Consider the following 20,288-nt stretch of genomic DNA (forward strand, 5'->3'; position numbering starts at 1 on the left):
ATTTAAAACTATAATTTATCTTCACATGACTGCCGGAACACGAGACAAAACAGTTGAGTTTTCGAGGATATAACATGGTGCAGTTACTCGAGTTGGGAGGTTAATACTATTGGGAACTTCCTGTGAATACTATAGAAGTGCAACGTGTCAATTTCGGCGATTGTTGGATAGACAATGTGGTTGTTTGGGGTTGTAGCAACTGTCAGATGCAACCAGGCTTAATTCGCTTCTGAAATTTTGCTCTGGCAAAAAAAATAGTCTGCAAAAAAAATTAAAAAAAATTAACAATAACTCTAGTGGTCTAGTGGTCTAGTAGTCTAGTAGTCTAGCACACGAGCAGTCTAGCACACTATCAGTCTAGCACTCTACCACTCTACCACTCTACCACTCTACCACTCTACCACTCTACCACTCTACCACTCTACAACTCTACCACTCTACCACTCTACCACTCTAATTTACTTCTAGCAAAGCTTTATATACATCTATCCAACTAAGTTGACCCCTTTACCGGTAGTGTAAAGTCTCCACTGGGCCATTTCAATATCCCAGCATTGGAGAAATCACTATATACTTGTGTATTGGGGATCTTCCTTCCTATACGAAGGTATATCTCGATGTTACCATTATCATCTTTAATCCCATCTCGTAAACTTTTCGCAATTGGTCGAGATAAACTAGTTGAATTGGTAAATAATTCTGTTATGTTAACCGACTGGGTCTTTTCACCCACATACTGCTCAATATCATTAACCAATAACGAAATCGCACTATACTTTTCATACAAACGCAGGGTAATGGGTGACAAAAGCTCCTCCGGAACTCCCTTCCAGTTTAAAATTCCAGTCTCGTTATTATACCCAAGGAATTCTGGTGGCACGAGTATGCCTCGAGGATCATCTCGTTTAAGCGAGGTGACAGTTTCCGCAATAGCAGCCAACCCCCATCTGGCCGCACCCGATAAAAACAACCCCAAGAGTATACCCTGGAACATAAATGCCGTTCTTCCTCTCGTGGAACAACCAGGTATCAATAACATCGCAAGTATATAATGATGTACCCGTAGAGTCAACCCAGGTAACTGTGCAAGCACCACCAATCCAAATATAAACAACGCATACACTAGCAAGTACTTTCTGAATCTACCTGAGAGCCAAATCTTGTATGCTTGAATAACAACTCCGGTTCCGATACACGAAATAATAAATGCCAATGCAAGTATGGAACCCGGCTGCTCTTTCAAGTCACTTAATGTAAGTCTATCCACGGGCAACCTGTCAAATGTCATGTTGTTAAGTAAACCAAGCCAGAATAACGGATACCATAAAAACACCTTGGTCAACGGCGACGATTTCTCGTCTGGTTCAGTCGAATCAAATAATGTTCTCCGCGACGAAAAGTGCCAGAGTACATATAATATAAAACAGGTTGGCAAGAATCTTTCCAATGATACCGAAATCAAATCAGAAAGAGTATCGGGATCATATGGATCAACATGGACTGGGGGGTCAGTTGCTAATGTATGCGTCCAAAATCCAACAATACTAGTTATCCAGTAGGATACGGCACCTGAGGAAAGATAAACCACGGGGATCCCCAACACAAAGTTCATAACTAGTACTAGTAACCTTGGATCGTAGCATTGTTGGAACGAACCGCCTGGCAAAACTCCACTCATTAGTTGTTTGAAATAATATGAATATTTGAAGAACGATAAAAACTCAATAGAGTCATCAACACCGTAATGGCCCTTTTCCGATTTGAAAAACTCTCGTTCTTTACTCTTGTATGAAATCCGAGCACATCCACCGAAAAATGGCGATATAACCCCAGCATGTACACCCGACCCACAGGGGTATGAATCTGCTCGATATGGGTTAGTCAACTGGTCGTCATCATCCTCCACCTTCTCGGTCACTTGATCTCCACCGCCGATGAAATATCCTCTATACTTTATTCTCTGGTCCCCGATCGGAATCAACGAATACGTCCATGCTCGGTCACACAATGCCGGACATCGGAATATGACCTCGTCACTCTTAAATTCAGGACAAAACTCCCCATCAGTCCCACAGGCTCCATTTTTGCCCTTCCAGAACTGAGACAGGGACGTGCATGAAAGTGGAATGATGTGTACCTCAGGATCATTGCTCAAATGGGGTGGCACGCTCAAATACGGCATCACGATACTATAGAAAAGCCCAAACCAAAACATCAAATAAAACACTAGCCCGGCAATCCGTATATTTGCAGGGTATCGTTTGTTCAACACTTCAGGTATTTCTTCCAACCGTTGTAAACACGCAATTTGTGGCGCAGGATCGTCCCGTGGTTCCCACGGTCCCTGCCAGAGAGCCCTGAAGAACCGGGAAATCTTGGCACCGATCCCTCGCTGTCTCTTCGCTACCATGATGGGTTCGCCAGGATTTTCTTCGTCTATACTATCACTGGACTCCATCGGTTTGTTCAAGTTAAACAACGGAATCCCTTCCTCACCAGGCAAGTCCAGTTGTATCTCCATCTTCCAGAATTTGTTTTGGGGGAAAATATGTCACCGGGTTAAAAAGTTCCTAATCTTATTTTTCCATCACATCAAAATGGGGGGCTCGGCACCGCTCGGATTTTCCTTAAACGTATGTCGGCTATTTTTTTAGGACAAATTGCATAAACATTCTCTCTCGGAGTTGACATGAGGGGAACACCCTACATACCTCTACAGGTCTCACATTCAAATGCTACTTTTTATTTAATTAAACAATATGTAAACGCGATAAAACTTATAAAGAGTCAGATTAAGAGATTACCACCCAAAAAAAAGAACTGAAGATTTTAAAACCACAAACTCCCCCCTTTACCAAAACGTTCTAACCAGAACACATGGTACAGGATTCAGGATTGTCAATAGCACAAGCAATGAACTTGGCACTGTAGATGTCAGCTTCAAGTTCTTCAATTGTCTTTTCTTCAACTGGCTTGTCGGTTTTTTCTTTGACTTCGTCGAGTTGTAATTGAGACATGGAGTTGTCCAAGGAACTTGGTTCGGTAGAAGTGGCTCTGGAACTGAATTCACTTTCACTTCCGGAAGTAATCTTAGAAACATACTTTCTCTTGTTCAACTTTTCTAAAGTGGCAACAGTCTTACCAGCTTGGTCAGCAACCTTCTTATCAATGGTGAATTGAATGGCAGCAGAAGCAGCTTGGGTTCTCAAGTAGTACATACCAGTCTTTAATCCCTTCTTCCAACCATAGAAGTGCATCGAAGTCAACTTACCCATGGTTGGTTCCTTAATGTGAATGTTCAATGATTGAGATTGATCAATGTATGCAGCTCTATCAGCAGCCATATCAATGATGTGCTTTTGAGAAATTTCCCACACGGTCTTGTACAATTCTTTAAGTTCATCTGGAACATTAGGCAAGGATTGAATGGAACCATTGTTGGCAATAATGTTACTCTTCATGGCTTCGTTCCAAATACCCAAATCAACCAAATCTCTCAACAAGAATGGATTGACAATTTGGAATTCACCAGCTAAAACTCTTCTTGAGTAGATGTTGGAAGTGTATGGTTCGAAACATTCATTGTTACCCAAAATTTGGGAAGTGGAAGCAGTTGGCATAGGAGCAACCAACAAGGAGTTTCTTAAACCATGCTTGGCTATCTTTTGCTTCAAAGTATCCCAATCCCATAATTCAGTTGGCTTTCTTTCCCACAAGTCAAATTGTAATAAACCCTTGGAAGCTGGAGAACCTTCATAGGTTGGGTATGGACCTTCTTCTTGAGCCAATTCAACAGAAGATTCAACAGCAGCGTGGTAAATGGTTTCAAAGATTTGGATATTCAATTCTCTAGCTTCTTGAGAATCAAATGGCAATCTTAAAGCCATGAAAGCATCAGCTAACCCTTGAACACCCAAGGCGACCGGTCTGTTTCTCATGTTGGAGTTTCTAGCTTCAGGAACTGGGTAGTAGTTACGGTCAATGACTCTGTTCAAGTTACGAGTAACAACCTTGGTGACTTCGTGCAACTTTTCAAAGTTGTACCAAGAATGGTTTTCGTCCTTTTCAACAAAAGATGGCAAAGCAATAGAGGCCAAGTTACAAACAGCAACTTCATCAGGAGCAGAGTATTCAACAATTTCACAACACAAGTTAGAAGACTTGATGATACCCAAGTTCTTTTGGTTGGACTTCTTGTTACAAGCATCCTTATACAACATGAATGGGGTACCGGTTTCGGTTTGAGCTTCCAAAATAGAGTACCACAACTTTTGGGCCTTGACAGTCTTGACACCGCGACCTTCTCTTTCGTATCTTTCATACAATTCTTCAAATTCATCACCGTAGACATCAGGTAATCCTGGAGCTTCGTTAGGAGAGAACAAGGTCCACTCACCATTTTGTTCAACACGCTTCATGAATAAATCAGGAATCCATAAGGCTGGGAACAAATCTCTAGCTCTGATTTCTTCCTTACCAGAGTTCTTTCTGATATCGATGAAATCGAAAATATCAGCGTGCCATGGTTCCAAGTAAAGTGCAAAGGCACCTGGTCTCTTGTTACCACCTTGGTCAACATAACGAGCGGTGTTGTTGAAAACACGAACCATAGGAATGATACCGTTGGAAGTACCGTTGGTACCAGCAATATAAGAACCAGTGGCACGAATGTTGTGGATATGCAAACCAATACCACCAGCACTCTTGGAAATCAAAGCACAAGTCTTTAAAGTATCGTAAATACCGTCGATGGAATCTTCCTTCATGGCAACCAAGAAACAAGAAGACATTTGTGGACTTGGGGTACCGGCATTGAACAACGTTGGAGAACCATGGGTGAAGTACTTTTGGGACATCATGTTGTATGATTCGATAACTCTTGGGATATCATCACCATGAATACCAATAGCGACTCTCATGAGTAAATGTTGTGGTCTTTCAGCAACCTTACCGTTGATACGCAACAAGTAAGATCTTTCTAAAGTCTTGAAACCAAAGTAGTTGTAACTGAAATCACGGTCGTAAACAATAGCAGAATTCAATTCGTCGGCGTTCTTGACAATGATATCGTAAGTTTCCTTGGAGATCATAGGAGAATGTAACCCGGTCTTTGGGTTAATATATTCGTATAATTCCTTACTGACTTGGGAGTATTGCTTGATAGTTTGCTTGTGTAAGTTGGAAACAGCAATTCTAGCAGCCAAGATGGCGTAGTCTGGGTGAATAGTGGTCATATAAGCAGCAGTTTCGGCAGCCAAGTTGTCTAATTCGATGGTGGTGACACCTTGGTACACACCAGAAATAACTCTTTGGGTGATAGCGACAGCATCGACGTGTTGAGGGTCTAAACCGTAACAAAGTCTTTGAACTCTGGCGGTGATTTTATCAAAACGTACTGGCTCCTTACGGCCATCTCTCTTGTAAACGTACATGATTGATTAAAAGCAGGTACTTGATGAAGAAAAGAAAGAATAAAAGAAAGGGAATAGGAAAAAAAAGAGGTGTCAAAAAGAAGAGGAACCAGACGTGTTTTTATATTAATTAGCGCGTACGTGACGGCGTTGGTACAAAATTTTTCGCAGTTGGAAAAGACACAGAAAAAAAAATCCTTTGTTTTGATTTTGTGAAAAGTAAACAAACCGCATGAAACAGCGAGATCCAACCATGACAGACGCACCGCGTGAATTTATTTTGCTATTGTACCGCGTTGCATCGTTCTGGGTGTCTGTTTTTATGGGGATTTCCCTAAGTATATCATCCTATTACGATTTTACTGAACAGTTGTAGTCATAGGAGGGTAAATAATTGCTGTAAAAACGTAGAGTATTTGATGCGTAACTGTTGAACAAGTATGGACGTGCCCTCGCGTGGCAACGCGCAGCCACCATTAATTTCAAAATATTGGCGTGCACATATCCAAGAAGATTACTAATGGCACAAGTATATACAGGATGATTCCCGCATTTGTGTATTGCAATTCCTAACTTGGGACAATGTTTACTGTGTGTGATGATCAAAACGACAATTTACAAAAATGGCAATTGTCCATGTCCACATATTTTTTACATATTTTATAATGGATAAGCTTTGTTTTACCAAACAATTGTCTCTGTTGCCTTACCCCGAATTCGGAAATTCCGTTATCTTTATTTATACATCTTGTTTAAGTAATTCCATAATATTGATCAAACTGTTGAGTGATCAGGAATTTCCAAGACCTGGAACGTGTTCGCTTAGATGTACCTCTCCACCTGGTGTGTCTAACCAAATGTGTTGCTTAGTACTACGAGACAGGTGGAGATCCGAGTCAACGCTACACATTTACGGTATAAAGTTGGGTACGAGAAAGTGAAAGCTCACCTGAAAGGAGGGGTGGAGGCGGTTTTAATAGCCGCCTTGCACTCGAGAGTATTACAGCTGCAAAAGTTTCTTTCTTGGTGATATTAATATGATTCGATATCTCCTTTTCCAACCAAACAAAACCTTAAACTTTCACGCTTGGTTCGTTCCTTGGCCGACTTCTTTGCAACTCGTCGTTTAGCCATATCAGTGTTTTGTCAACATCAAATGGCCCCACTTGCGAACCAGGGCTATAAGAGAACATCATGCAACTTGCTCTGAAATATACAGACTGGCAACCTGCCAAGCTTTTGTTTAATCTCGAGCTGCCCAGCATAGAAAAGAAAAAGAAAAGTGCTGCAAATTTTCAGTACTGTTCCCGAGTCTCGGTCATGTCTTCTTTTTTTTTTGGCAAACAAAGCATCTACAGATATGAACCCAAGAGACACTGCAAATCAAAATATTTATATTTATATTTATTTTATAAATATCTATTAAAAGTGTATTTCACTTTGATGAAATTACTTGGCTTCTTCCTTGGTTAAGTCACTATAAGTAATTGGTTAGTATTGTTCTCGTGTTTGAAGTATAAACTTGGTTTTACATACTTGAAAATCTTTTCAAAATCAAAGTCTTCTTCCTTGGATTGAGAAACTGGAGCAACAGGAGCAGCCTTGGCTTCAGTCTTTGGACCCATGAGTGACCATGTAGTACCTGCAGCAACTGCTGATAAAGTAGCAATTGAAAGCTAATGTTTGTTAGTACGGAGCGGGTTGTATTATTCAGGAATCTCTATCGCATTACAACATACAATATGAGCTGGAACTTGTTTTCCTAAAATAGTGTAAGCGGCACCCATTGTAACAGTCTTGTGTATATTATAAGTGTCTCAATTGAGTAAAAGAAACGAGTAATGTTTCTAAGTAGTTCTCCCCTTAGGGCTTTTTTTTCGTTGAATCGCAGACATGACTGGTTCCTGGTTTGTCAGTACTTTTTCGACCTACAATATTGGTAAATATACACGACCATAGATATTAACTCACAATCTACGTAGTAGAGGCTAATCTCCAGTAGTTTTCTATCCCAAACTTATTAAGTACCGTGAATGCTTCTTCATCATCTCGAGAATACATGATGCTCCATTTTTGAAAACTCAATTCTTTTATACGACCTTCCCATATCATCGAACATTTATTGTTAGACAAATCTGTATTATCTTCAGAAGCATTCTTAGTCCAATCAATTCTATTTAAAAGAAGCTTTTGGTATCGTTCAATGGCTTTATGGCCTCCTTCAACGACTATCAAATTGAATTTTGGATTTTTAAGACATATTCCAACAAGATTATGCTGCTTGGCATTTATGTCCACTTTGAATGAATTCTGTTTGTTGGCAAGGGAATCAACTTTGAAGACGGCACTGTATAACCCTTTCAGAAGGTCTTTGTCTTGTTGTTGGAAGATTTTGTCATGACGCTGCTGTTTGGTTAGCTTTCTCGCTTGGTTTTCTTGCAAGTGTTTCTGTAGTCTCTCTTCTACTTCTTTTCTCACTCTATTTTCAACCGCAGTTGGATCTCTAATGGCTTCATTTGTGAGAACATTCATCAAATTGGATAACTTGACTTTTGGTGGTGGAGGTGGATCCAATCCAAGACGTATTCTATCTTGTTTCTCTCTATGTCTTTCCATTCTGGCGTTTTTTCTCATCCGTTTTCTTTCTGCTTTGGTTAAATGCATTGGCTTGATCTCTTCTCTTGCCTCCCAAAGCGGCTGAACAAGAACAGGATGCTGGACATAAGAAGTAACTGGCTGTACCTCGCTGTCTAATATTTTTCTAGATTCATCTCCTATATGATCATAATTGGGATCCCGTAAATAAGGTCTATCCCACCATTCAACCGAAGGAGGAAATTCGGGTTTATAGAATTGTTCACCGAGATTTTCATCTGGAAGTAAGCCCTGAGCTTTGATCTTCTCTTGTTCTTGTTTCTCCGCTGCTTCCTCTTTTAATTTCTGTCGTAAGTGCTCTCCCTGTGCAATGTACTTGCCCTTGGGGTTGAACAACAATGATCGTGGTTTATGTTGCTGCTTCGATGTTAATCCACTTGACAGATTAGATTGGTCTAGATATGGATTGATGGCACTTGGATCAAACCATTTTCGGACATTTTGTTTAAGAGGGTTGTGGTTTTTCGGTATGACTGGTGTTGGACCGATATTTCTCAATAAGGGGTGGATTTCAATGTCAAGTCCACTCTTGGTCTCATCTTTCTTTTCTGTTTCTGTTTCTGTTTCTCTGCCCTTGCTTCTTTGTAATAGCTTGATTCTTTCTCGGGCTGCATTTACCCTCTTATCCTGAGACTCCTCCTTGAGCTCAGCCTCGGATGTAGACCTCTTTGCCCCTCGTGACATTGTTGTTGTGGATTGATTGGTATAAGTTTAAAAAATGTATTCCTGTATATTGTAGGAGCTTGTTTTACCATGAGCTTCTTCTATTTTCTCTAGTGGCACTTTTTTCTCTTACTCACCTGCGAATATAATTTCAAACAGCTGTTCCCATTCACCTTCCTTTTGTTTGCTTCCTTCTTTTTCTTTCCTGAACTAAAGTTGTTTCTTTTCAGTGAACAAGAAGCAGACAACACGTTTTTTTTTTCATCAATCACATTGAACGATCGCTAGCTGGAGCATTGGAAAAGTTTTACATTTTGCCACATATTTAATAGAAACATTTTCTGGCAACAACATCAATCAAAGAAATTTTATTACGCTTGCTCTTTTTCAGTCTAATCCAACCACCCCACCATGATTATTCAGAAAAGAGAACACATTGAGCTGATGCAGATGGCAAAGCCATTGAAATCTTTGATTGATGATTTGGCCAATTGTGAATTACGCGATTTGCCAGTCAGACTCAATGCTAATTTGAAATGGGAGAGACCACGCGGTGATCTATTGCATTGGATCCCCGTGTTGAACAGAATGGATCTGATATTTGAAGAGATGATCAAGAAGTATGGTTTGAATGACGAGTTTGTGAAGCTACAAATCATATCCCTTCAAGATCAATCACTCATCATTGCGTGTCTACAATTCACACATACCCTCTTGGAGCATTGTTCTGACAGACTGATATATGCAAGCAGCGAGAGAGTCTTTGATTTAATAAACACCCCCACCGTGGATGTTAGATTGAAAGCGTTGGAAGTTGCCGTTTTGATTGCTGAAAAGTTTGCTCAGAATAACAATGCCAAGTACTCCGCCCCCAAATCAACCAAACAAAAAGTGTTGGAACTTGCCAGGTCTTACCCTCCTATGGTTCCTGTGGACAGCGCCGTGAAACAACAGCATAAAGCAAACATACAAAAGAAGGATGAAAAGTCTAGTATTATCGGTGATCATTTTAATTTCGTGGATACTTTAACGTCCAAGAAGAAATACCCTAGTAAGTGGAAGTATATAAATTTCCAGTATTACAAATCATCATTACTTCCTCTAAAGCCAGAAAGTCATGCATCCACTACGACAGAAGCTAGTAAGAAAAAGGAGAGCAAGAAAAAGCCGCAAAAGTTGGTGGTTTCTGAAGGATTGAATACGTTTACCATGGGTGAAGATGTTGTAAGAAAACTCACATTGGAGCAAATTTATGATAAAGCTGCCGAGGTTATTCCCAAGGAATTTTGGTTCAACTTTGGCATGCATGCTGCTGTTGCTAAATCATTCAATACCAAATCATATGAATCAATGAAGCTCAGAGAAAAGTTATTACAAATCAAATGTCTTGCTGTTGGTTTTACTTGTAATATGTTCAATGTGCAAAACACATCTTCGAAGTTATTTGAGGCTGAACCATATATTTTCAGTTTTTTGGTGGATGCCGTCCTGCCAGAGAATATCGATCGAGTTCCTAAAGATGTTCATTTTACTGCAATCAGAATCCTTGAATGCATTTCTTTGAAGCGAGTATGGGGTGGAGATATTATACGTTGCATGGGTGGTAATGTCAGTCATGGAGTCTTGTTTCAATTGATAAGGCATATTTGCAAGATGGTCAAGGAACAGGATGATGACTATTTTGAAGAAGGTTATATTCATTTCTTCAATATGCTAGGAAACATGATCAATACCAAGAGCTTGATACAAAAACTTACAGCAGGTGGTATTTTAAATGATTTAATGGCATTTATGAATTTGCATACAAAATACAGATGGTCTTGTTCTGCCGCTTCACATTTAATCGCGATATATTTGACTGGGTCTCCAAGTTCATTGGATGATTTTGTGGCCAATAATGGTTTCAATCTTTTGATTGAAGCAATTGGATATGAAGTTGATTTTGCATTGGAGAATCCTGAATATGGAGGTGGACCGCCAAAGAATGCGATTGTACATTATACGATTTCATTTAGACAGGCAAATTATATAAGAAATTTGATGAAGTTAGTTGCTGATATAATCCAATCTGACGTTGGTGATAGATTAAGAAACTTATTTGATTCACCATTATTGGAAAGTTTCAACAAGATCTTGACTCATCCCCATGTGTTTGGACCATTGATTCTATCATCCACTGTTGACTCAGTGTTTTACATCATCCATAATGAACCAACTGCATTCTCAATCCTTAATGAGGCCAAAGTAATAGATACTATTTTAGACAATTATGAAAGTTTGTTTTTGCCATCTAGTGAGTTATTAATGAGTTTACCTGAAGTGTTGGGAGCAATCTGTTTGAATAATGAAGGGTTGAGAAAGATTAAGGAAAAGAAGATCATATCCACCTATTTCAAAACTTTCTACAACTTACCTAATGCCAAGGAATTGGTGAATTCTGACATGTCAACCAATTTGGGTTGTTCCTTTGATGAATTGGGAAGACATTTCCCATCCTTGAAACCTGTAATACTTGCTGAGACCAAATCTTTGATTGAAAATGTTAGTTCGTACGTCGATGACCGTTTGAGTGGTGTCAAGTTTTATTCGTCCAAAATTGGTTCATTATACAAGAGCAAAGATGAGCCATCTCAAATAAATGAAGATGGTGAAAAGGAAATTGAAAGCTGGGACACTTCTGATTATGCATATTTGCTTGACAATGTCTACTTCTTCCTTGGTGGTTTACTTCAAGATAGTGGACAATGGGGACCTGAAGCTATTCAAAAGATTGAGTTTAAAACCTGGGTTAAATTTTTAACGTTGAAAAATGCTCCTTATGATTATTTATTATCCAATGGAATCTCGTCGTTGATGGGAATATTGAAGTATTTTGATGATGAGAAGAGAGATTATGGATTGCCGGTCGTTTTGGATAAATTGAAAGAATTGCTTGATCTTGACGAAGTTCAGAATTATATTCAATATAGCAGCACGGAACAATCATATTTTGCAACATTGGATGAGAAATCAGCTACCTTGCTTTTCCAACATTTGAATTCAATTAATACAATCTTGTATGCGATTGCAGAAATTTACATAAACTTGGGATTAATGTTTCAAGAAAGATTCCTTCAAATTATTGAGCATTTTGGTGGTTATGGACTCAAGACTATTTCTGATTTGGCATTGCTTTTGGAACGAAGTATACTCGAAGAAACCATTATACGTTCATCCATCCCCGATGAAGTACTGAAACTTACTTCGATTGTGTCTACCGATAGTCCACCATTATTGATACATGCAACTGAACCTTCTAAGGACACACCTGAATCCAGTGGAACAAGTGCCAAATTCAAGAATACATTACAAATTAGATTCTTCAGTTACTATTTCCAAAGTTACATATCATTAATACTAGCATGCATTGCTCGGGCATGTACACCTAAGCGACAAGATTTTGCTGACATCGAAATGAGGAGAGATGGTGTGGAGATTATCATAGAATTGGGAAAAGTGTTTGCTTCGGCAATTTCAAGACCATTCACCAACAAGTATGTCAAGTATTGCTATATTTTGAATCTTTCCAATTCGGTGCTATATATATTATCCCAGAAGGAAAGAGCTAGAGACACCGTTCTTGTTTCTTTTGCTATTTCTTTATTTCAAAACGGGTATTTTGAAAGCTTACAAGAGATTGCGGTTGAATTATGGAATGAGTTGTTACTTATGGATCCACTTGTAGCCAAGGAAACTGCTGAACTCAAATACATCAGTACACACGAAAGTAGTATTGTCAAAAATGCATTAAGTCAAGTCCTTATGATCTTTGCCAAGTCGGTAAACTCGGAAATTATTACATTCTTACCTTTTCCCAAATTGTATTTTGCAAGTGGTTATGAGAGTGATGTTGAAAGCAAAATAATCTCAAGTTTAGTTACCCAAATTAGGGGAATTGCATTTAAATTGTTGGAAGAAACCATTGGTTTAAATTCAAAGATTTCTGACAATGGTAGTGGAGTTACTGCTGCCAATATTCCATCACCATTAGTTGAGCAAATGGTTTATATTGCTAAACATGTCTACAGTGGTAAAAATGAGTCTTCTGAAGTTGAATTTATCCCATTTGATGTTAGAAACGTCTTTCCACCATCTGATCAAGTAGCCTATTTGATTTCCCTTGGTATGTCGGAATCACAAGCTAACCATTTCTTCAAACATGGGCTTGTTTTGAAGGATATTGTTAATAAGACCTATACTGATTGTCCACAAATGCATTTGACTGTGGAAGAATGGGACAAGTTTAGTGAAGAAATACAAAGCGATGATCATGACTTTAGTGTTGATTTCCCCACCTATAGAAAATCTAAGGAGATTATTGACGAAAAGAAAAGACATTCAGACATGTTTGTGGATGAGTGGTTAAACATTGCTACCCAGTTTCCAAAAGTTGTTGCACCAATTTCTGAATTATTTGCGACATTCTCAACTGATAAGGTGGTGACTAGATTAGGATTTTTGGTTAGCATACTGAAATGGAGAAAGGAAGAAAATTCCAGTGCATTTGGGGTTTATTTGCATTTGATCTCACTTTTGTTCCTGGCTAATGCAGATTTCAACAGTTTTCGGGGTATTTTTGAAAATATGACAACTGTATTGCATTCGGGAATATTGCATGACGAATATGTAAATGAATCATTTTTCCCATTCTTGATGTCTATTTTGGAAGCATTGTTGGTGTATAAAGATGATCCTGAACCTAGTGAAACCAAACATGAGAGCATAAGATATTCAAAATCTAACACTTATTACCGTTTGGATGATGATATACAATTGAAGATATTCAAGCAGCTCATTGAAATTAAGGAAATTAGAAACTCAAATTCTGCAAATAGTTTGGCCCGTGTGCTTGCAATGTACGCCAAGAATCAAGAATATTCCCAATTACTTAGGGAAAGTGAAGTTGTTAAATACTTGATCAAAACTTTAAGAACACCAATTAAAGAGAAGCCAATTCTGGAATCATTGAAAACATCCATTGTATTAATTTTAAGATATGCTTTTGAAACACCTGAAGTCAAGAGAAACTTAATAAATTTTGATGTGGCAAACTATTTTAACATTACTTCTACCCGTGTCAAAGATCTTTATTTATGCTTAAAGGATCAATCAGATTTGATCTGGAGAGATGCGGAAGCTTTTGAGGATATTTTGTGCAAGGATGTTAGGTTGGAGGGTTACAGTGGATCTGAATTCTTTTTGAATAAAATTCCAATCAAGAAAATTAAAAAGACTGAAGAGGATACAGAAGATGTGAAAATGACCGATGCAACTACTGGAGAAAGTCAACCTAAACGAATTGAAACACCTACTGTCATGAATATCCTTCTCAATGAATTAATGAGCATTGTCAAGAGTGACTGGCTTGCTGATCCCGTTGAAGCTCCAGAAACCAAAGAAGTAAAGAAGGAAGATTTATTTTCTAATGAATTATTTGGATATGGTTGTTTCCTTATTCAAACCATAACTGAACTTTTGGGATCTTATAAGTTGGCCAAATTTGAATTTTTGACTTTTTCAAAAAAGATGAAACCAAATGATCCATTGAAACCACGGTCATCTTCCTTGAACTTCTTCTTCCATCAATTAGTTCCTACCCATCTGTTGGAAAAGTCTTCAGGAGTCGAATATGAAAGACGCTGTGCTATTTCTTCAATTGCCAAGATGACACTTCTTGCATTGACATCCACTCCAATCCTTGATGAAGACAATAATCCAGATGCCAAGAAGGAAGATCCTGATTTGGGCTTTATTAGAAGATATGTGGTTGAAGTGCTCACCAAAATTCTTAAAGACACTATTCAGCTGAATAACTTGGCCCAAGTTCGTTATGGAAAATTGTTTGACTTGTTTGAATTAACTGGGCTTTTAGTATCTACTAAGTTCCGGGATGCAGCCGGTCCTTTATTGAATAATAGGGCTATTAAATTTGATCAATTTTACATTTCCAAGGTTTACATTGAGAAACAAGTTCCCAATTTATTAACTTCCTTGCTTGCTGATTTGGATTTGAACTTTCCTGATATTGAGAGAGTCGTCAAGGCTGGTCTCAAACCGCTTTCATTGTTGGGAAAGAGTAAGGTTGATTTTCAAGAGCTTTTTGCTGGTGATAATCAAGGTGAGAATGATGACGATGATATAATGCCTGAAGATGTTGATGATAGAGAAGAAACCCCTGATTTGTTCCGTAATTCTACTTTGGGAATGTATGATGTTGATTTCAATAGTGAAGATGAGGATTCAGATATGTACTATGATGAAGAAGGTCCTTTGGAAGTATTATCTGGAGAAGAAATTGAATCGGACGATGAATCTTCGGAACTTTCTGCAATTGATTCAGATCAAGACGATGTTGAAATTAGTATGGATGACGAGCATGCTTCGGATGACGAATATTATGGTACTATTGATGGAGATGTTTCAGATAGTAGCATTGATGATATTGAGATTATTGATGAATTGGATTTGGGTTCTCATTCAGATGGCGAAGGTGAAGAGGGAAGCTCTTCTGAATCAGGATTGTATGAATACGAAGATGAGGGTGATTTAAGTGAATATGATGAAGATGAGTTGGATGGCTGGATTGAACAGCTTGAGGATGGTGACCATTATTCTAGTGATGAAGATATTGCTGATGAACAATCTGCTGTTACTACCATGGGAAGAGTGGAGAGATCCGTTGATCTAGATGCTGATGATGAATCAGATGGTTATTCTAGTAATGAGGGAATCCTGGAAATTGAAGTCACGTTGGATGCTGCACAAGGTGGTCGAGTCAGAAGATTGTTGGATCAAGCTGGGTTGTCCCAGTTAGATAGAACTTCACCTGCATTGGCACAATTATTTGACAGATTATTCCGTGAAGGTGGGTTTAGAGGCACTTTCGAAGTTTCTGATCAAGAAGATCTGTTTGCAACCAATCCAATTGGCCGTATCTTTGATAATATGTTACATTTGAGACCACGTAGAGGAAATGAAACCGGTGAGAGCATGCATATCAAATCAACTAGAGAACGTTGGCAAGATGCTTTCAAGATGTTTTATCCAAAGGAGAAGAAGGACAAGAATGATTTGGTGTTAAGGGTTATTCCTGATATTGTCAATAGAATTGAAGAAGATAGTATTGCATTATATAAACAGAAGCAATCTGAGCTTGAGAAAATCCGCAAGGAACGCGAAGAGAAGTTGAAGAAGAAGATTGAAGAAGAAGCCAAAAAGAAACTAGAGGAAGCCAAACAACGCGAATTGAATGCTGCTAATGCACCTCCTCATGAACCAGTCATGGTTCGTATTGGAGATCGTGATGTTGATATTGGAGGTACTGAAATCGATCGTAATTTCATTGAAGCATTACCAGAAGATATGCGTGAAGAAGTTTTCACTCAATATGTTAGAGAAAGAAGAGCAAATGCTACCAGTACTGGTGAAGAAACTCGTGAAATTGATCCTGACTTTTTGGAAGCTTTACCAGGACATATTAGAGACGAAATTCTTCAGCAAGAAGCCATGACGAGAAGATATGCTTCATTTGAAGAAGGTTTGAACGATGATGAAGAAACTGGAGATCAAGAAGGTGAAGATGAAGATGAATTTATGGATTTTGAAGTTGGTGGACTGTCGTCATCACGTCGTGCAAGTACTGCTGCTAGTGCAAAGAAACCATCGAAGAAGGTATTTTTCACTCCTTTGGTTGATCGTCCTGGTATTTCTGCGTTGATTCGACTTTTGTTTTCACCATTGTCAATTAATCAAAGGGAACATGTTTATCATTCATTGCATTATTTGTGTCATAATAAGCAAAGTAGAATTGAAATTATGAGTTTGCTAATTGCTATTGTTTATGATTGTTTTACAAATCAACGTCCTATTGAAAAGATTTATACTCAAGTCTGCAGTCGAGCAAATGGATCTAAGGATATTAAATCCAAGCATGGAATTCCCGTTGGTGCTACTCAAATATCCGTTGGTATTCAGATCATTGAAGCTATTGATTATTTATTGGAACGCAATAGTCATTTGAGATATTATTTGTTGACGGAACACGAAAATGTATTCCTCACGAAAAAGGCCAATAAGACATTTGTTAAATTAGGCGATTCCACGAAAGAGGGTAAGTTTGCATTGAACCATTTGTTGAGATTGCTTGATAATGTTCTTGTTCGCGAAGATCAAACCTTTTTGGACCTTCTTGCCAGAGTGCTTCAAGTATCTACTCGTCCATTACAAGTTTTGAAAGAACATGAAAATGAATCTCTGCCATTGCAACTTCCGGTTATTCGTCAAGAAAACTATCGACAAATAATTAAGATATTGACTGGTAATGATTGCTCCAATACAACATTTAGAAGAACTATCAGTGCCATGCAAAATTTATCTGTGTTGCCCAATGCACAGAAGGCATTCTCTATGGAATTATCTGACCAAGCTTCGACTTTAGGGTTTAAGATTATAACTGACTTGAATAATTTGACCAAGGAGTTGCGTGGAACCAATTATAGCTCTGAAAGTAAATCATTTTCTAAATTCAGTGCTCATTCATCTGATCAAGCTAAATTATTGAGAATATTAACTGCATTGGATTATATGTTTGAAACTAAAGAACGAGAAAGAAAACAACAAGACAAGAGTTTTACTAGTGAACCTTTGGATGAAATTGAAGAATTGACGGGATTATACAAGAAATTGGCCTTAGGTACTCTTTGGGATGCCTTGAGTGAATGTTTACGGGTTTTAGAAGAAAATCCACAATTACATAATGTTGCCAATGCTTTGTTGCCGCTTATTGAAGCATTGATGGTTGTTTGTAAACATAGTAAAGTGAGGGAATTGCCATTGAAGGAAATTTTGAAGTACGAAGCTAAAAAGATTGATTTTACTAAGGAGCCAATTGAGTCGTTATTTTTCTCCTTTACTGATGAACACAAGAAAATCCTCAATCAAATGGTTAGAGTTAATCCTAATTTAATGAGTGGGCCTTTTGGAATGTTGGTTAGAAATCCACGAGTATTGGAATTTGATAATAAAAAGAATTATTTTGACAGGAAATTGCATCAAGATAAGAAGGAAAATTCCAAGTTATCAGTCAATGTTCGTCGTGACCAAGTGTTTTTGGACTCTTATCGTTCTTTATTCTTTAAATCTCGGGACGAGTTTAGAAATTCCAAGTTGGAAATTAATTTCAAGGGAGAACAAGGTATCGATGCTGGTGGTGTTACTAGAGAATGGTATCAAGTTTTGAGTAGACAGATGTTTAACCCTGATTATGCATTGTTCACTCCAGTTGTTGCTGATAGAACCACATTCCATCCTAATAGAACTTCATACATCAATCCAGAGCATTTGTCATTCTTTAAATTTATTGGAAGAATTATTGGTAAAGCAATTTATGATAACTGTTACTTGGATTGTCATTTCTCAAGAGCTGTTTACAAGCAAATCTTGGGTAAGAAACAATCATTAAAGGATATGGAATCGTTAGATTTAGAATATACTAAATCGTTAATGTGGATGTTGGAGAATGATATTACTGACGTTATCACAGAAGATTTCTCGGTTGAGACTGATGACTATGGTGAACACAAGATTATTGATTTGATTCCTAACGGTAGGAACATTCCTGTAACTGAAGAGAACAAACAGGAATATGTCAAGAAGGTTGTTGAATATAGACTACAAACTTCTGTTGAAGAACAAATGGATAATTTTTTGATTGGATTCCATGAAATTATTCCCAAGGATTTGATTGCCATTTTTGATGAGCAAGAATTGGAATTGTTGATTAGTGGTTTACCTGATATCAATGTTAGTGATTGGCAAAGCAACACTATTTATAATAACTATTCTCCATCAAGTATTCAAATTCAATGGTTCTGGAGAGCTGTTAAATCGTTTGATAATGAAGAACGAGCAAGATTGTTGCAATTTGCAACTGGTACTTCTAAGGTGCCATTAAATGGATTTAAAGAGTTGAGTGGGGCTAGTGGTACTTGTAAATTTAGTATCCATCGTGATTATGGTTCAACTGATAGATTACCTTCATCGCATACATGTTTCAACCAAGTTGATTTACCTGCTTATGAAAGTTATGAAACTTTGAGAGGTTCTTTGTTGATGGCTATAACTGAAGGTCATGAAGGATTTGGATTAGCTTAGAGTATGTAAAGTATTAGATTGTTTTAAATACATTATTTATATTAAGATTGTCTATGTAGCACACTATGCCATTACCTTGGCAACGTTCTCTAAATCTTGTACATCTACTAAAGAAGTAACCAATTGGTAGTTCTTTTGGTTGATCTTGTCGTTTTCTTCACTCAAGAACCCACAAATTTCAAGATATTCTTTTGGAGCCACCGTGATTCTGCCATTCTTTAATACATACTTGGTCAATGCAATAGCATTGATGACTTCTTCGCCCTTCTTTTTGGTTACAAATTTAGACAAGACGAATAACCACTTGTCATCCCAAGCCAAAATTCTTGAGCTTATGTCGTACTTTTGAAATGGTTTTAATTCTTTGATGAATCTACATTGTACGGTAGCAACGGGCGTATAAGGAATGTTACTTAATGTGTGTTTCGATTTAAATTTCCCTTGGTCATTATCGTAGCACGCCCACCAAAACTTTTGGAGTAATCTCGTCAACAACTTTGTTCTAGCGATATCCAAGTCGAGGAAATATGTTGAATTCAGCTTATGCATGTACATATCGATTTCCAAAGGCGATGCATGGGAGCGCAAAGTCACCCAAGTGAAGAGATCTTTGGGGGAGTTATATCCGAACGAATTTGATTTAGTAGCGAGATATTTGAGGCGCGAAAGGAAGAATCCTTGGATGGCATGATAGTAGAATCTCACCACATATGCGAATGGAAGTGTCTTGTGGGAAGTTACCAATAGGAATAGAAACCCTAGTTTCAAGACTTTGGCAATCATTGGCTGGAATCTAAGGTAGGGGTCTATCTATTGATGTAGATAAAAAGAAAAGAATTTTTTTTTTTTTCAGGGTCGGTTATACCCTTTTTAAAGAGAGAGAAATTTGGCAGCTCTGGGCAAACTAGCAAACTGAAGATATGTATTGTTCCATGTCACGGGTAGAATCCAATTGATAGGCTATTGTTAGTCGATTAGAGGACGATTCTCCATTGGCTAACTAATCTTACCATGTCTAGTTTAGTCCCCCCCCCCCCCTTCTCCTCTTCCTCCCCTGCATGTAGCTGTTGGAGGTGGCTGTGGCTAGAACGGAGTTAACATCGGATGATTCAGGCAAATTAGTCTCTAAATCATGTAGAACATTGTCGTAGAAGTCTTGGCTAGCCAGGGTCTTGCACTAGAGTACATGGCAGTTGTAAAATTCATTGGCTGGCCAGTATTATACTATATTACAAATATCTTTAAATGCCAAGAAGAGATTTTAGTCCAGCACTGCTGATAGCGATAGGCATTTGATTGCCTCGGAGCATTCGGTTGTATTGACACTTATTCCGCGCGCGCGAGACCCAACAAACCAGAAAATTTTCG

General features: G+C 38.2%; 6 protein-coding genes across 6 annotated transcripts; 1 reads left to right on the plus strand and 5 right to left on the minus strand. All coding sequences in view use genetic code 12, as the record gives it.

Annotated features, from left to right (window-relative positions):
- Positions 1-493: 493 nt before the first annotated feature.
- Positions 494-2,410, minus strand: SPAPADRAFT_55337 (uncharacterized protein; the record flags this gene model as incomplete). The annotated part of the gene is made up of 1 exon (XM_007374911.1): positions 494-2,410. One exon carries the CDS (start codon positions 2,408-2,410, stop codon positions 494-496), a length of 1,917 nt encoding a protein of 638 aa, XP_007374973.1.
- Positions 2,411-2,851: 441 nt separating this feature from the next.
- Positions 2,852-5,432, minus strand: RNR1 (ribonucleotide-diphosphate reductase subunit; the record flags this gene model as incomplete). Its single annotated transcript, XM_007374912.1, has 2 exons — positions 2,852-2,972; positions 3,016-5,432. 2 exons carry the CDS (start codon positions 5,430-5,432, stop codon positions 2,852-2,854), a joined length of 2,538 nt encoding a protein of 845 aa, XP_007374974.1.
- A 1,358-nt stretch (positions 5,433-6,790) lies between these two features.
- On the minus strand, positions 6,791-7,235 carry SPAPADRAFT_60813 (uncharacterized protein; the record flags this gene model as incomplete). Its single annotated transcript, XM_007374913.1, has 3 exons — positions 6,791-6,888; positions 6,948-7,087; positions 7,151-7,235. 3 exons carry the CDS (start codon positions 7,196-7,198, stop codon positions 6,861-6,863), a joined length of 216 nt encoding a protein of 71 aa, XP_007374975.1.
- Positions 7,236-7,385: 150 nt separating this feature from the next.
- On the minus strand, positions 7,386-8,750 carry PRP3 (U4/U6-U5 snRNP complex subunit; the record flags this gene model as incomplete). The annotated part of the gene is made up of 1 exon (XM_007374914.1): positions 7,386-8,750. The coding sequence occupies one exon, from the start codon at positions 8,748-8,750 to the stop codon at positions 7,386-7,388; it is 1,365 nt and encodes a 454-aa protein (XP_007374976.1).
- A 390-nt stretch (positions 8,751-9,140) lies between these two features.
- TOM1 (E3 ubiquitin-protein ligase) lies at positions 9,141-18,920 on the plus strand (the record flags this gene model as incomplete). Its single annotated transcript, XM_007374915.1, has 1 exon — positions 9,141-18,920. One exon carries the CDS (start codon positions 9,141-9,143, stop codon positions 18,918-18,920), a length of 9,780 nt encoding a protein of 3,259 aa, XP_007374977.1.
- Positions 18,921-18,983: 63 nt separating this feature from the next.
- SPAPADRAFT_136550 (uncharacterized protein) lies at positions 18,984-19,703 on the minus strand (the record flags this gene model as incomplete). The annotated part of the gene is made up of 1 exon (XM_007374916.1): positions 18,984-19,703. The coding sequence occupies one exon, from the start codon at positions 19,701-19,703 to the stop codon at positions 18,984-18,986; it is 720 nt and encodes a 239-aa protein (XP_007374978.1).
- Positions 19,704-20,288: the final 585 nt, after the last annotated feature.

Source organism: Spathaspora passalidarum (assembly GCF_000223485.1).
Source record: "Spathaspora passalidarum NRRL Y-27907 unplaced genomic scaffold SPAPAscaffold_3, whole genome shotgun sequence".
In the NCBI taxonomy this organism is placed as follows: domain Eukaryota; kingdom Fungi; phylum Ascomycota; class Pichiomycetes; order Serinales; family Debaryomycetaceae; genus Spathaspora; species Spathaspora passalidarum.